The following is a 13207-nucleotide window of genomic DNA, read 5'->3' as shown; positions in this document are numbered from 1 at the left end:
TACAGGTGAAACTTGGAAAATTAGAATATCGTGCAAAAGTCCATTAATTTCAGTAATGCAAATTAAAAGGTGAAACTGATATATGAGACAGACACATTACATGCAAAGCGAGATAAGTAAAGCCTTAATTTGTTATAATTGTGATGATCATGGCGTACAGCTCATGAAAACCCCAAATCCACAATCTCAGAAAATTAGAATATTACATGGAACCAAGAAGACAAGGATTGTAGAATAGAACAATATCGGACCTCTGAAAAGTATACAGTGTACTGTGCTTGATTGGCCAGCAAACTCGCCTGACCTGACCCCATAGAGAATCTATGGGGCATTGCCAAGAGAAGGATGAGAGACATGAGACCAAACAATGCAGAAGAGCTGAAGGGTGCTAATGAAGCATCCTGGTCTTCCATAATACCTCATCAGTGCCACAGGCTGATAGCATCCATGCCACGCCGCATTGAGGCAGTAATTGCTGCAAAAGGGGCCCAAACCAAGTACTGAATACATATGCATGCTTATACTTTTCAGAGGTCCGATATTGTTCTATTCTACAATCCTTGTCTTCTTGGTTCCGTGTAATATTCTAATTTTCTGAGATTGTGGATTTGGGGTTTTCATGAGCTGTACGCCATGATCATCACAATTATAACAAATTAAGGCTTGACTTATCTCGCTTTGCATGTAATGCGTCTGTCTCATATATCAGTTTCACCTTTTAATTTGCATTACTGAAATTAATGGACTTTTGCACAATATTCTAATTTTCCGAGTTTCACCTGTAGGAAGCTGCCATATACTGAGTCAGACCATTGGTCTATCTCTAGCTCAGTATTGTCTTCACAGACTGGCAGTGGCTTCTCCAAGGTTGCAGGCAGGAATCTCTCTCAGCCCTATCTTGGAGATGCTGCCAGGGAGGGAACTTGGAACCTTCTGCTCTTCCCAGAGTGGCTCCATCCCCTGAGGGGAATATCTTGCAGTGCTCACACTTCTAGTCTCCCATTCAAATGCAACCAGGGTGGACCCTGCTTAGCTAAGGGGGCGTCATGCTTGCTACCACAAGACCAGCTCTCCTCTCCAGACATCAGGTAAAGATATTGTTATTTGTCTTGGCATTCCAGCATGTCACGTAAACTGGTTTAAACCTTGGTTTTATCTGTTCTGCTGAATGTTTAGAATTTGCAGTGGCTTCATTTTATGTATTACGTTTCATCTAATTGTATTTTTATAGATAGTATTTTAATTTTTTATTTCTGTTGCTGTCCTGATAGTTTCACTGAATGGTGGTCTATAATTTTAAAATAAATAAATAAATAAATAAATAAAATATTTGCATAATTGAAATCAGGCTTTGACAAAGGCTCATCATGGGCCTAGCATATACTCTTTGTTAAAGCCTGCATTTCAGTAATAGAAAGATATCAAGGGATGTCAGCACATTTCAACATTTTGAAATGTATAGGCCTCAAATAATTATATACATGTTTTAATTAGTTAATATAAGTATAGACCATTGCATTGTGAATGTTAATTTCAACTTCCATTGGGCGGGATCAAGTTACATGTTTAAGCACTATTGAAATAAATGGGACAGATTTACTACTAACCCGGTCCCACATCCTATTAATTTCAATGGGACTTTGTCATAACTAACCTAGTCTGGATCCTGCCCATTGTTGTTACTTTTTTTAAACAGGAACATTGATTTAGTTTAGGACATTCAGTTTGAATTGTGACTAATTTCTAAAATGTTAATATGGACATACTGCGAAAAACTTAACCAAGCCTTCATTAGTTTCAATTTAGGCCGCAGAATGGGAACTCAAATGATCATAAATCTCACAGCTGTATACAGACTGCACTGCTTTTTAATAGACTGGTATGTATAAGTTTTTGTTTTCAGATTGATAAAGATCAATTGATATTCTGGTATTATAGGAACAAACATAGGAACATAGGAAGTTGGATAGAAGTTTGAAAAATGTGCAGCTGATTCCAGTCTCTCAGACCTTCTGAGAGTAATGCACAGGAAAGTAGATAAGATGGATATTCCTCCATAAATCTACTTTGATCTACTATGAAGTCTGGGAATGATGCTGCCTAATCCTGTGCAGAAATAAATCTCAGAGAGTTCTGCAGGTCAAAAAAGCAACTGTATTTCTGACTGCAGAAATACATTTTAAGATGCACAAACTTTAATATGCTGTGTCAATTTCTACCAAGTCTTTTAAAAATCTAACTAAGATTTTTCATGCTTGTGAGAACTATGTGGAAAGTGGCATTATGGGTGAATAGATGAATTCTTTACAAATACCCACATTTTGATCCTCTTGTCTACTTTCTTCATTTGTTGATATGTGATTTTGAAGATGGCTTGTGTTTTTAATAACAGTGACAGCATATTGTTCATTCTGCCTTATTTGGAGTACAGTGCAACTCTGAAAACCTGCATATGGTTTTACCAAACAGAAAGTGGTCCAGTTTTTATTTTTGTTTTAAAATGCATTAATCTAGACTGTACTAATGCTTATTCTTTAGATTAAAATTATAGCAACAACTACCTGTATGGTAGTGCATGGTGGGGTTTTTTGGTTATGGTGAAACAATACTGAAAAAATAAATAATAAATCCAAGTGATTCTTGAAAATATGCACGTGCCATAAATTGCCACAGCAGCTGCAGCAGTCGGTTACAAGAAGCCAGAATAAAACTGAAAAACCCCATCGCTAAACCCGCTCTGGAAAACAAAGGCCCTCTAGTAGCACTCAAGTCTATTCCAAGACTCAGTTCTTCATAGAGAAAAGCACAACGAAGAAACAGCTGTAGCGCCCTCCCTTGGCCCCCGGTGCTCAAGCCATAGTAAAGAAGATCAAACTTGGGGACTCGCCCCCATCATCTCTGGGCTCTTCCCTGAGCATTATGGGAAGTGTAGTACTCCGTCCCAGGAACGCTTTTGAAGACCTACATGGCGGCGATGGGGAAGCGCTGTTTCCAGGGAGTTGTAGTTCGGTAGCCTGTCAATGCGCCTTGGCGCCGACTAGAGAACAGCGAACTCCTGCCTCCCAGTAGCCTTTGCGACGGAAACGGGTTGCGCTCAGTCTCGTTGCATTGTGGGCGCCGGCGGCGTGGAGGGAGTGAGAGGAGGCAGCGGAGGGGAGGAGAGCAGCTGTTGGGGGAAGAAGCCCCGAGTGGCACGGCGCGATGACGGTGACTATGAAGACGGGCCATGAGGACTTTCCTCATCGGGTGTTGGCCTCGGGTGGTCTGACACGGGGCTGGCTGGGTTTTGAGTTGGGACCAGGAAACGCCCCCCCCCAACATGTTTCTTTGTGGGAGGGAAACGGAGAGGGAGGAACGGGGGGGGGTGCAGACGGCAGATCTCTCCACGCTCAGGCTCCGTGGTGCTGCTGCTGCACGTCAAGGCACACCGCAGCTCCATTCATGATAGTGGGTCTTTGGTCGTTAGAGCCCATCAGGAGTTGTTCAACCCTCCCTCGTCCGCTTTCATGTCAAATCGCAAGGAGCGTCATACGAAACAGCATGTCGCATGCTTGCTTCAGACAGACAGTGATCTGAAAGAATTTGTTTCTGGGAATCATTGGACTGAGCTAGAATCAAGGAATTGTGGGGACAGGAGTCAGACCATTGATCCAGCTAATATTGTCTACATTTATAAAAACAAATCTCTGAAGTTTTCGTTCAGCTGTTTCTCCTTGCTTCTCCTGGAGATTGGACGCATCTGATTACTTCCCAGTTTTTCCGCTGCTAGGTCCTCTCCTTCACTGTCAGTGCCTAGAAATGAGTCAGAAAAGAAGGAACATTTCATCACAAGGAACAAAAGTGTCTAGAGACAAGAGGAGAGTGGGGTTTCTGTATGACAGATGTAAATTGTCATGCTGAGATGAGGAAAACTTCACCTCATTCAAGGAATAAGACTCTGCCTCTGGTCACCCCTAGGACATGGGATTTGCCAAAGGCTGTACAACTAAACAACCTATGGACCAGTAGTCTGCAGAGGACAGTATGTTGGTGTCTAGCAGATGGCAAACCTCATTGCATGTGCTGCTTCAGTCATGAAACTGGGGTGATCTGCTGCAGAGGGAAGTGCTCTTGTCAGCTGTTTGTCTAACAGGGAGATTTAAGTGTTATATTCAGGATGAGAGAAGTTGCACCTGTGAACATTTCCTCTTCTTCACAACTATGAAAGGCACATAAGCCTTGTCTTTTGTGTGTCGGATCAACCTACTGTTCCAAAAGGTAGCTGTTTTAGTCTGATGCAGCAAAAGCAACAAGGAGTCTTGTGGCATCGCAACACATTTAGTGTGGCTTAAGCTTTTGAGGCCAGATTCTGTCTCTTCAGATGGATGTTCTTGCTTAGCCCTGAAGCTAGGATCTCAAGATATAAAGAATGGCGTCCCTGCGCTTTTAATATCCTCATAGATGAACGTAGGGAGCCACAGCAAGTGTAGCTTGTCATACAGTGATAAAAAATGCTGAAATTATATTGGTAAAAGGTAGGAGCTCTACCATCCTCTGCAACTGGTTGTACTCTAAAACTCTTTCTTCATGGAAAAGATAGTTACTGTGTAATCTGTCAAAATGTGGAGTGTCTTTCAAATCTTCATAATTTGTAGGCTGCCTTTGGATGTAACGCAGAACCGTGGGTCCAGTGGAACCACAGTTCTGCATCCCTGCTCTCCTGTCTACATTTGGACAAAACAGTGAACTCTTCTGCAGTCTTGCTGACTGTAGAGAGGAGGGGGAACTGGCTGTGCAGGCTTCCTTCTTTCATGAAGGACAGCCTGCACAGCCAATAGCAGCTAAGTGAGGGAGAAGCACTCTGTTCTGGTTGGGAAATGGGCAGACTGCCAGTATTCAAACATAACAGTGGCACCATGGAATTGGAGGTCCAGATGGCAGTCTTCACTACAAAATGAAGGTACAATTTTTCTGTCTGGGGAGGGAAACCATGGGTCCATTTTTTGTGGAAATTGTAGTTGCCCGCATTCGGATGTGCAGGTTTTGAAACTAGAGGTGAAGGGACCTCCAGTTACATGCAAATGCAGTCATAATTTGTCACCACAGTTTTGTCTAAAGGTAGGTGGCATTTATTACTATGCCATGATGCATTTATTTATTGCCATGATGTCTTGTATGGAAATGATTCTATTATTGTCAGCTGCTATCACCATTCTATAATAGCTTCATTTGTGGGGCACCATAAATCCACAAAGAGTGGTGAGCTAACCTGAAGGAGCTTTCCTTTAAAATATAAGCTGCCTTGTTTAAAACTAAAATCAAGCCTTTGACCCTGGGGAATCTTTCCCTGAGAAGTAATTTGAGTTGTCATACGGTATCCACCATGAAGACTCAAGAGTTCCCATGTTACTTCAAGGCCCGGCTTTGATCATTACCTTTAGAAGATTTGTATTGCTTTTGAATGATGTATGAAGTGACAGTGACAAACTGGAAATACAGTTCTTTCCTGGTTCATCATCTTTGTAGTCTGCTGTCAAATATGGTCAGTCTGAGTGTTGCTGGTGAATGCAACACTTCTCCCATTCTGCCCTTGCTTCATTAGCCAGAAAAATGACAGACTGGAATAGAAAGTTGCATGCTTCACTAATCAGGAAGAACTGTCAGATTGTTCCTGGACTTGCATAACATCTCAGTTATTAAATTAAAGGCATCATCCAGATGGCTAAATGTAATTGGTATGTTTGTGACTAGTGAAGTCAGCTTAGATTAAACAAAATCTCCAGTTCAAGTATTGCAGACTGTTTTTGTGATGATGAGCTTTTTGGAGTTAATAACATTTCTCCCTGTAACTTCAAATAAAAGTGTCCAAGCATTTAAAACATTTCTTTACAGAAATGGTACTTTGCGGTGGCATTACTTTAATTGCTTAAGTGATATCTATTCTCAAGAGAAAATCCTTTCAGTTTAGCATTTTGCTTTAAGCAAAATAAAATAAAAGCTCTGAACTCTAAGTGTTTGAACAGGGGCACAATTTCAGACTGATGAACGAAATCAAGAGGACAGACCTTGTTCCTTCCTCAATGCTGTTCCCACATGCACCCTATTGTTTTCTCCCATGTTAAGTAAATAACATTCATTTCTCCGAAGGAGGGGAGTGAAGCCAAAATGTGCTTGGAGCACTGTTCTGTGATGAAGACAAAAGCTGCCTTCCATTCCTGAAACTGTGTGATTCCCACAGGGAGGTGCAGTATGTGTCTGTCACAGAGTATGCAGAACTGCATTAGAACTCTGTAGAGGTCCTTATGATAAATAGTCTCTCTTTGTAGACACAAACATCAACCATTGTAATATCTTGCTAGTTCTGAACAGTGGTGGTTTTGCGGGGTTTTTTTTGGTCATATTATTGTTTGGTGTCAGACGTTTGTTTTGCCTGTTTGCAAATGGCAACTTAAAAGAAAATGTATAAGAGTTTTATGGATTTTCATTAATGAAATGGTAAATGTAATGGTCTCAGCCCAACATTCTAGAGGTGTAATCCTGCCTAACCGAGGAGGGTAGGTCAGTTAGCTGTAAGCAAATGCTTAGATAAGATACTTTATCCTCTAAAAACATGATTTCTATAATTATAATGAGGCCTTAATAGTGCCTATGCAGAATGTTGCACACAGCAGTAACTGGGCACAAATGTTCATCGGTGTAGGCCTATCATCATATTTAATACTCTATGCAGTCATGCATATGTACTTGCCCATTATCCGAACAAGTCATCAGACTGTTTAGGCAAGAGAACCATGGAATTTGCATGTTACAGTGTAGCAAGGCACATGGTATCTGACATGATATCCAATAGCTTGAATTGCTAATGCAAATACTGAGAAACAAAACTTCTATTTGTCACTGACTAACATCAAGACTAAATTATTCATGAGTACTCCCCCTGAAGTTAAGTTAGTAATTAGTTGGGACAAGTTAGTAATGACTGCTCGTGAGTAATTTAGTCTGGATTTTAGCCACAGTTCTTTAAGCTCAAAACAGAATTATAAATGATGTTGAAACCCTCTCCTGCCATTCAAAATAAAAATGTATAGTGTAGCATGTTGTAATTGAGCAAATGTGCCATTTTGCATAATTTTGCTTGTCACCTGTTCAGATAATTGATTCTGGTCTATCCATCTGAAATTAGGGCTTCAACATCTAACTAGTGAGCCAACAATAGATTGAGACATTTAAATTCTGGCAGCAACAAATGCACAAGTTATTAAACTAGCAGGCCTTCTCCTTTCAGATTGCATAATCGCAGCAAAATTACCAAGATCTGAACTCATATCAAAAGGAGAGTATACGTGCTAAATGTTTCTTGAAAGTGCTCATATTCTTCATTTAGCCAGTGGCCTTGAACCGTACATAAGAAACACTTATGCTTTGCTTTGATGAATCCACTAGAGTTCCTGTTGGCAGTGTGTATTGGGTCTTACCGTTTCTATTAGTGGTAGGGTTCAGAAAACTTCTCTATTTACACTTATGGACGTTTAAAGCCAATCTTGTTAAAGATTTTTTACATGTGTTTCTGAAGGAACGGAAAGGTACGGCTAAAGTAGACTTCTTGAAGAAGATCGAAAAGGAAATCCAGCAGAAGTGGGAGAATGAGAAGGCATTTGAGATTAATGCAACAGATGCTGCAAGCCACAAAAGGTGGGACTACTTTTTCCAGAGCTAGCAGGAGCTTGTGAGAGGTGTGGGATTGGTCGTGTGCGCAAAATACTGTGGCTTTGGATAATTTTAGTTGTATAAATTCACTGTATTTAAGATGCATCTATATTTAAGTTTGTGACTTAAACTGTTGAAGCCAGGAGGAAGGCAGTTTCATTTTGGATTAGGCATATACTTTATAACTTTTGTATTTAATTCTGTGAATGTAACATATGCTTATAAAGGCTATTATGGATGTGCAGAATGAACTGCCAGTAAGTCAGAAGCCTTTACTTATTGTAGAAACCAAGTACAGGTTTCCCTTGCTAGACACTGAGTAGGATCTGGCTTGAAAGATTAAAGCTCCACTAGAAGAAGTAAGTCCACTGTCCACATACAATCCAGATGACAGACAAACCAATTATGGGGACAAGTCTGATATAAGAGATCATCTAGGCAGACGGAGCAATGGAAATGCCAAATCAGAGTTATTTCTGTGGTACTGGCAAGTTGTATTCTGGATTGTGCCTCTCTTTCTTGGCCCTTGAAGTTTGCCTACAGAAGTTGCTATGGTGATTTATGAGTTTTGGCATCTGAGATCTCTTTATCTGGGAGAGTATGTCCTTCTGAAATAGTTTGGAATTGGAAAACAGCTGGTCCTGCATGACAGGACAATGATGTTAGCTCAATGAGCAAAGCCAACCTAGGGAAGATTTTTTAAAAACTGGTTTTCAGAGACCTGCAATTTTTAAAAACATGGGACATGTATAATTCTGTTAGACTTAGCTTTCATGATGTTTCCCTCAAAAGGTCTTAGATTAATATTTAGAACTATTTGTAGCATCTGAGTGAGAAACATACCTAATGGTTACACCCCTTTATGAAGTAATTTGGATGGTAAAATGCTCAGTATAGTAAAAATGCTAGTTGGCTGTAGAACCAGGAGTTGGGTTTCATCCTACTTGAAGGTTTTAGGAGATCATCTGAATCGGATCCTGTTTTAAAGTAAGTTGAAATAACAGTTTAGCATAGGTATAGCTTGATGTTCTCTTCAGAAAACAGTTTTGTACACTTAAATCATTTAAGGCCAATGCCAGAGCAGCCACATTTTTCAGTCCATAACTAATGAATCCTTATTAAATAAATATTTAAGATAATTGTCATGTTTTTATAGATTGTCCTCATGCTTTAGTATGATAGTTGGAAGGGGAAAAGATAAGATCAAAGTAGACCAGAATATTTCGGGGGAATAAGGAAATAAATCTCAAACTCTGGATGTCCTTGTAAACTATGCAAATAGTTCACTATTGTAGGTTGTATTGGAAAAGCTTGTGTGTGGTGTATTTGACATAATTTATTAGAAATGAACCAGGGACAATTAGCAGTCAGATTCAGCTTCCCTTGAGGGTAATGCACATCACTGGATCATGTGAAAAACTGTGAATTGGAAGTTAAGTGACATGCTTGAATTGTGTAATAGAGGAGGATCAAAAACATACTGTGGCAATTAAATGCACTAGGATAAGTGGTACTTTGAATTTATACTAATCCCAGTTATGCCTGAGAACCAGGCAAATTTGCTTGAAGTGGTTGGTATGGACCAGAGCTAGCATTGTGAGTTTGCTCTGAAGAAATAAACTGAAGAAAATCAACATTGAGTGGCTATTGATTTTGTACTTTAGTGGTCAATTTTGGTTCAATTGTTGGAGTTCCTCAGTTCTTAAGCTTTGTAATTGGTGTAAGAAGTTTTAACTAGCTTTAGATTTATATTACGCAGCATGATCCAGAAGCCACATATAGGGCATAGTTCTATCGAAAACTACTGATGTAGGAGAGCTTGAAAGATTTGCAGTCTCTGCTACTTTTAAAAATATATGACATTCTTAGTATCTATACACGAGTCAATCTGTGTCCCACCCTCCCCTCAAACGAAATTAATTTTCACCATTCTGTAACTGCTTATGGAAATCAAGTTTAGGACTGCACGTATTTGTCTTTGGGTTTAATTTCTTTACACTAGGTGATGTCTGTCTTATTTTGTAATCTCTACTCAGCAATGGCAAGTATTTTGTCACCTTTCCATATCCATACATGAATGGCCGGCTTCATCTGGGACACACATTTTCTTTATCTAAATGTGAGGTAAGAATTTCCTTCTGTTATCAACTGAACACCAGCCTCTTAATGGAAGTTGATGTTCATCCTTGAGACAATTGAGTACCACGTACATATTCTTGATTAAAAAATAATAGTGAAATGCTGTCACTTGTACATCTTCTCTGTTCTAACCTACACAACTTTTAGAGAAGATGTAATGAAAGCTTCGTTCATGTAGAATGTGGAGACAAGCTGCAACTATGCTCCTGACTCTTTAATGACTCCTTACTGTTACTTCCCCTATACAGTCTACACCCCAGTATGCCAGAGAGACCACCTCTTGTCCTATATCCTGTTCCACTTTAACATAGCTAGTTCTGGGCTATTCCACTTCAGGTTGCAAGATGGGGATAACATGACTGAATGTTCCTGTATTCAAAACATTCCCTCCATGTGGAAAACTAGATGTTAAGAAGTTCTAACCTAACATATTGGTTTTCAATATGTTGGTTTTCAATCAATCATCTTTATTCAGTCCATTGACCAGTAAAGCAAATAAATACATAGCAAGAACAAATCACAAAATACATTCAGATAATCCCAAAAGACTCACCCTACATCTGTATACTCCGGATTCTGCTAGAAATGTAGCAAAACCTTGCCACTGGGTAAGAAATATCAGCATCCTTTCTTCAAGAAGAAAATTCATTAGTAGATAATTAGGACTACTGCTTCGACAGCAACCAAAATGTCGTGATAATAAGGGTACAATGAAGCGTTTCCTAACCTCTTTATACAATTCACAATGAAGCAGGATATGAGCAACCGTCTCAATTTCATTAGAGCTACAAGGGAAAATTTGTACTTCTATTGGCCAATGATGGGATCTGCCATAAAGTAATGCAGATGGCAGTGCATTAAAACAGGCTCTAGAAAAGGTCCAGCGATACTTGGAAAAGATGGTACTAGATAAATATGGAGCAGTAGAAAATCCTAGCCATGATTTTAAAGGTCTGTACAGTTTTGGGAGAAGGGCAGTCTCATTTTGTAGCTCAATATCCAGAAGACGTTGGTAAACCAGAGCCTTTGCACCCTGGAAGCCCATCTCCAACAGATATTCAGGGTCTAACCCTATTGACACCAGTTTGTTGACTCCTTTCAGACCAGGAGGGATGGGGGGAGATAGCAAGAAAGAAAGGTATTAAACCTACTGGCTACAAATGAATCTTCAGCCAGTAGTTAATAGTAATTCTCCGAACCCTAGTTTCCACCTTGGGTAGTCTGGCCTCTTGACACAGTACTGCATTAGCAGTACATTTGGGAGTACTAAACAAAGCTCTAAGAAAACCTGACTGTGTTCTTTCTAAATGGGTAAAATTTTTTATAAAGGCCTAACTGGGCTCCATAGGTAAGTTGTGATCGTATTGGTTTTTTATGTGAAGGAAATTGTTTTGTATGATGGAGTGTTCATTCATGTGAGCCTCCACCTGCAACCTGAAGTAGTACAGTCCAGACATAGGTATACCTTCGTTCTCAGTTAGAAGTAGGCCATAGACTGACCAATGAAACTTGTATACCTTCCATGGAGCAGGTCATTTGGCAGTGGCACGTAGTTGGTGGTTGTCCTACCACTGAAGTTTTTAGTACTTTCGGAACAAATGGAAGATGTTTTATTTGGCCATACATGAGTTTTAACTTAATTGGATATCTGTTTTGTGCAAACTTTTTAAAATATATTGCCTCCCATCCACAGCCCTTGAGAAAAATTACGTTTTTATACAATTTAGACTGTTTCTGTTTTCTGTGCTGTAAAGATGTTGGAATTAATGATTTTAAGGTGCTTTCTTATTAGTTTCAAATTTTGTACTGTGGTAGTTGTAGTACAATGGTTGCATAAGGAAGTACAGGGAGTCTTGAACTTTCAAACGGGGTTGTGTTCCAAATGTTTGTCTGTAAGTTGGATGTTCATAACTCAGAACACATACAGTTCCTATGAGGGATTACTTGTTTGTATGTGTGAGTTGGTGTTTGTAAGTTTGGAACTTCATTAATTAAGGAGAGCTGGTCTTGTGGTAGCAAGCATGACTTGTTCCCATAGCTAAGCAGGGTCTGCCCTTGGTGCATATGAATGGGAGACTTGATGTGTGAGCACTGCAAGATATTCCCTTCAGGGGATGAAGCAACTCTGGGAAGAGCATAAAGTTTCAAGTTCCCTCCCTGGCTTCTCCAAGATAGGGCTGCTCTGGGAAGAGCAGAAGGTTCTCAAGTTCTCATCTTGGCATCCCCAAGATAGGGCTGAGAGATATTCCTGCCTGAAACCTTGGAGAAGCCGCTGCCAGTCTGTGAAGACAGTACTGAGCTAGATAGACCAATGGTCTGACTCAGTATATGGCAGTTTCCTATGTTCCTGTGTTCCTAATATGTTCCACTTTAATGTTAATATGGTGGAGCTTTGTTTGTAAGTTGTTTGTTTGTAAGTGCGTTTTAACACTAAATACAAAGGTTTCTTAATTTTATTTATTTATTATTAAAAATTTTATACTTTTATTTTTTAATGCTTCTGATCCCTCCATTCATGCCTGATCCTTTCCCTGTCTACAATCCTGTATGTTTCATCTTCTCATTTTTTCTTCTTCAAAACTCATTCGATACAGGCTGTATTAGTATAATGCTTGCTATTGTGTTTGTTTTCTACAGTTCGCAGTTGGGTACCAAAGGCTAAAGGGGAAAAGCTGTCTATTCCCTTTCGGACTGCATTGTACTGGCATGCCTATTAAGGTAAATTAGAGCTCTGTTTTTCATTCATAACTTTCTCCTGGTGGTGGTGGTGGAGAATCTCATGCGCAGTCCAGTTCTATAATAAAGTAATATAGGATCTGGAGTGTAATCCGTTGCATTCATAAGGAATGGGTTCTGCGCCTGCGCAAGGACCTCACAGATCGATTAGCTAGCTCCTCGCGCTGGCCCAAACTGCCAAGCACGTGACGGTCCTTCCGTTTATCCTAGGCAGTTAGGGCACGCTTCAGTCAGTTTCTGTTAGACTGCCGTTGTGTCTACACCTCGGATTGTATAGCTCCTCGGACTTACTTCTTTTAACTTGGAAAAACGACTTGGACTGGATGACGAAGAATGGTTGGACTTGGACTTTTGACTGGAAAATGGACTCGGCTCTGAAGACCCTTTGAACTAAGTGTAAAAACGATTGTTTCCCGCCCCTCGGGGCGATGGCTGACGCTGCTAACCCAAAGACTTTGTATAAATGCTGCTCTGAGTGTCATGCAAAATTACCTTCGACGGACACTCATGATGCTTGCTGTGTTTCGGGGAACAACATAATATGACAACTTGTAAAATTTGATCTTCGTTCTCGAAACAAACGCTGAAGAATCAGGCATTATGCTTAAGAGCGGGCCTTTATGATGATGTGCTTCGCCCTCCAATG

The 13207-nt window shown here is 40.1% G+C and overlaps 1 protein-coding gene across 1 annotated transcript in view; it reads left to right on the top strand.

The window, feature by feature from the left end:
• The first annotated feature begins 2963 nt into the window (after positions 1-2963).
• Positions 2964-13207, top strand: part of LARS1 (leucyl-tRNA synthetase 1) — an 80899-nt gene continuing 70655 nt past the window's right edge. The window contains exons 1-4 of the mRNA XM_053297446.1: positions 2964-3207; positions 7553-7671; positions 9723-9810; positions 12463-12543. Coding sequence (XP_053153421.1) covers positions 3202-3207; positions 7553-7671; positions 9723-9810; positions 12463-12543 — 294 coding nt within the window. The 5' untranslated portion in view covers positions 2964-3201. The remainder of the gene's footprint in view (positions 3208-7552; positions 7672-9722; positions 9811-12462; positions 12544-13207) is intronic.

The sequence above is a fragment of the Hemicordylus capensis genome, chromosome 2, assembly GCF_027244095.1.
Source record: "Hemicordylus capensis ecotype Gifberg chromosome 2, rHemCap1.1.pri, whole genome shotgun sequence".
NCBI lineage: Eukaryota > Metazoa > Chordata > Lepidosauria > Squamata > Cordylidae > Hemicordylus > Hemicordylus capensis.
This window is presented reverse-complemented; position numbering and strand designations above follow the sequence as displayed.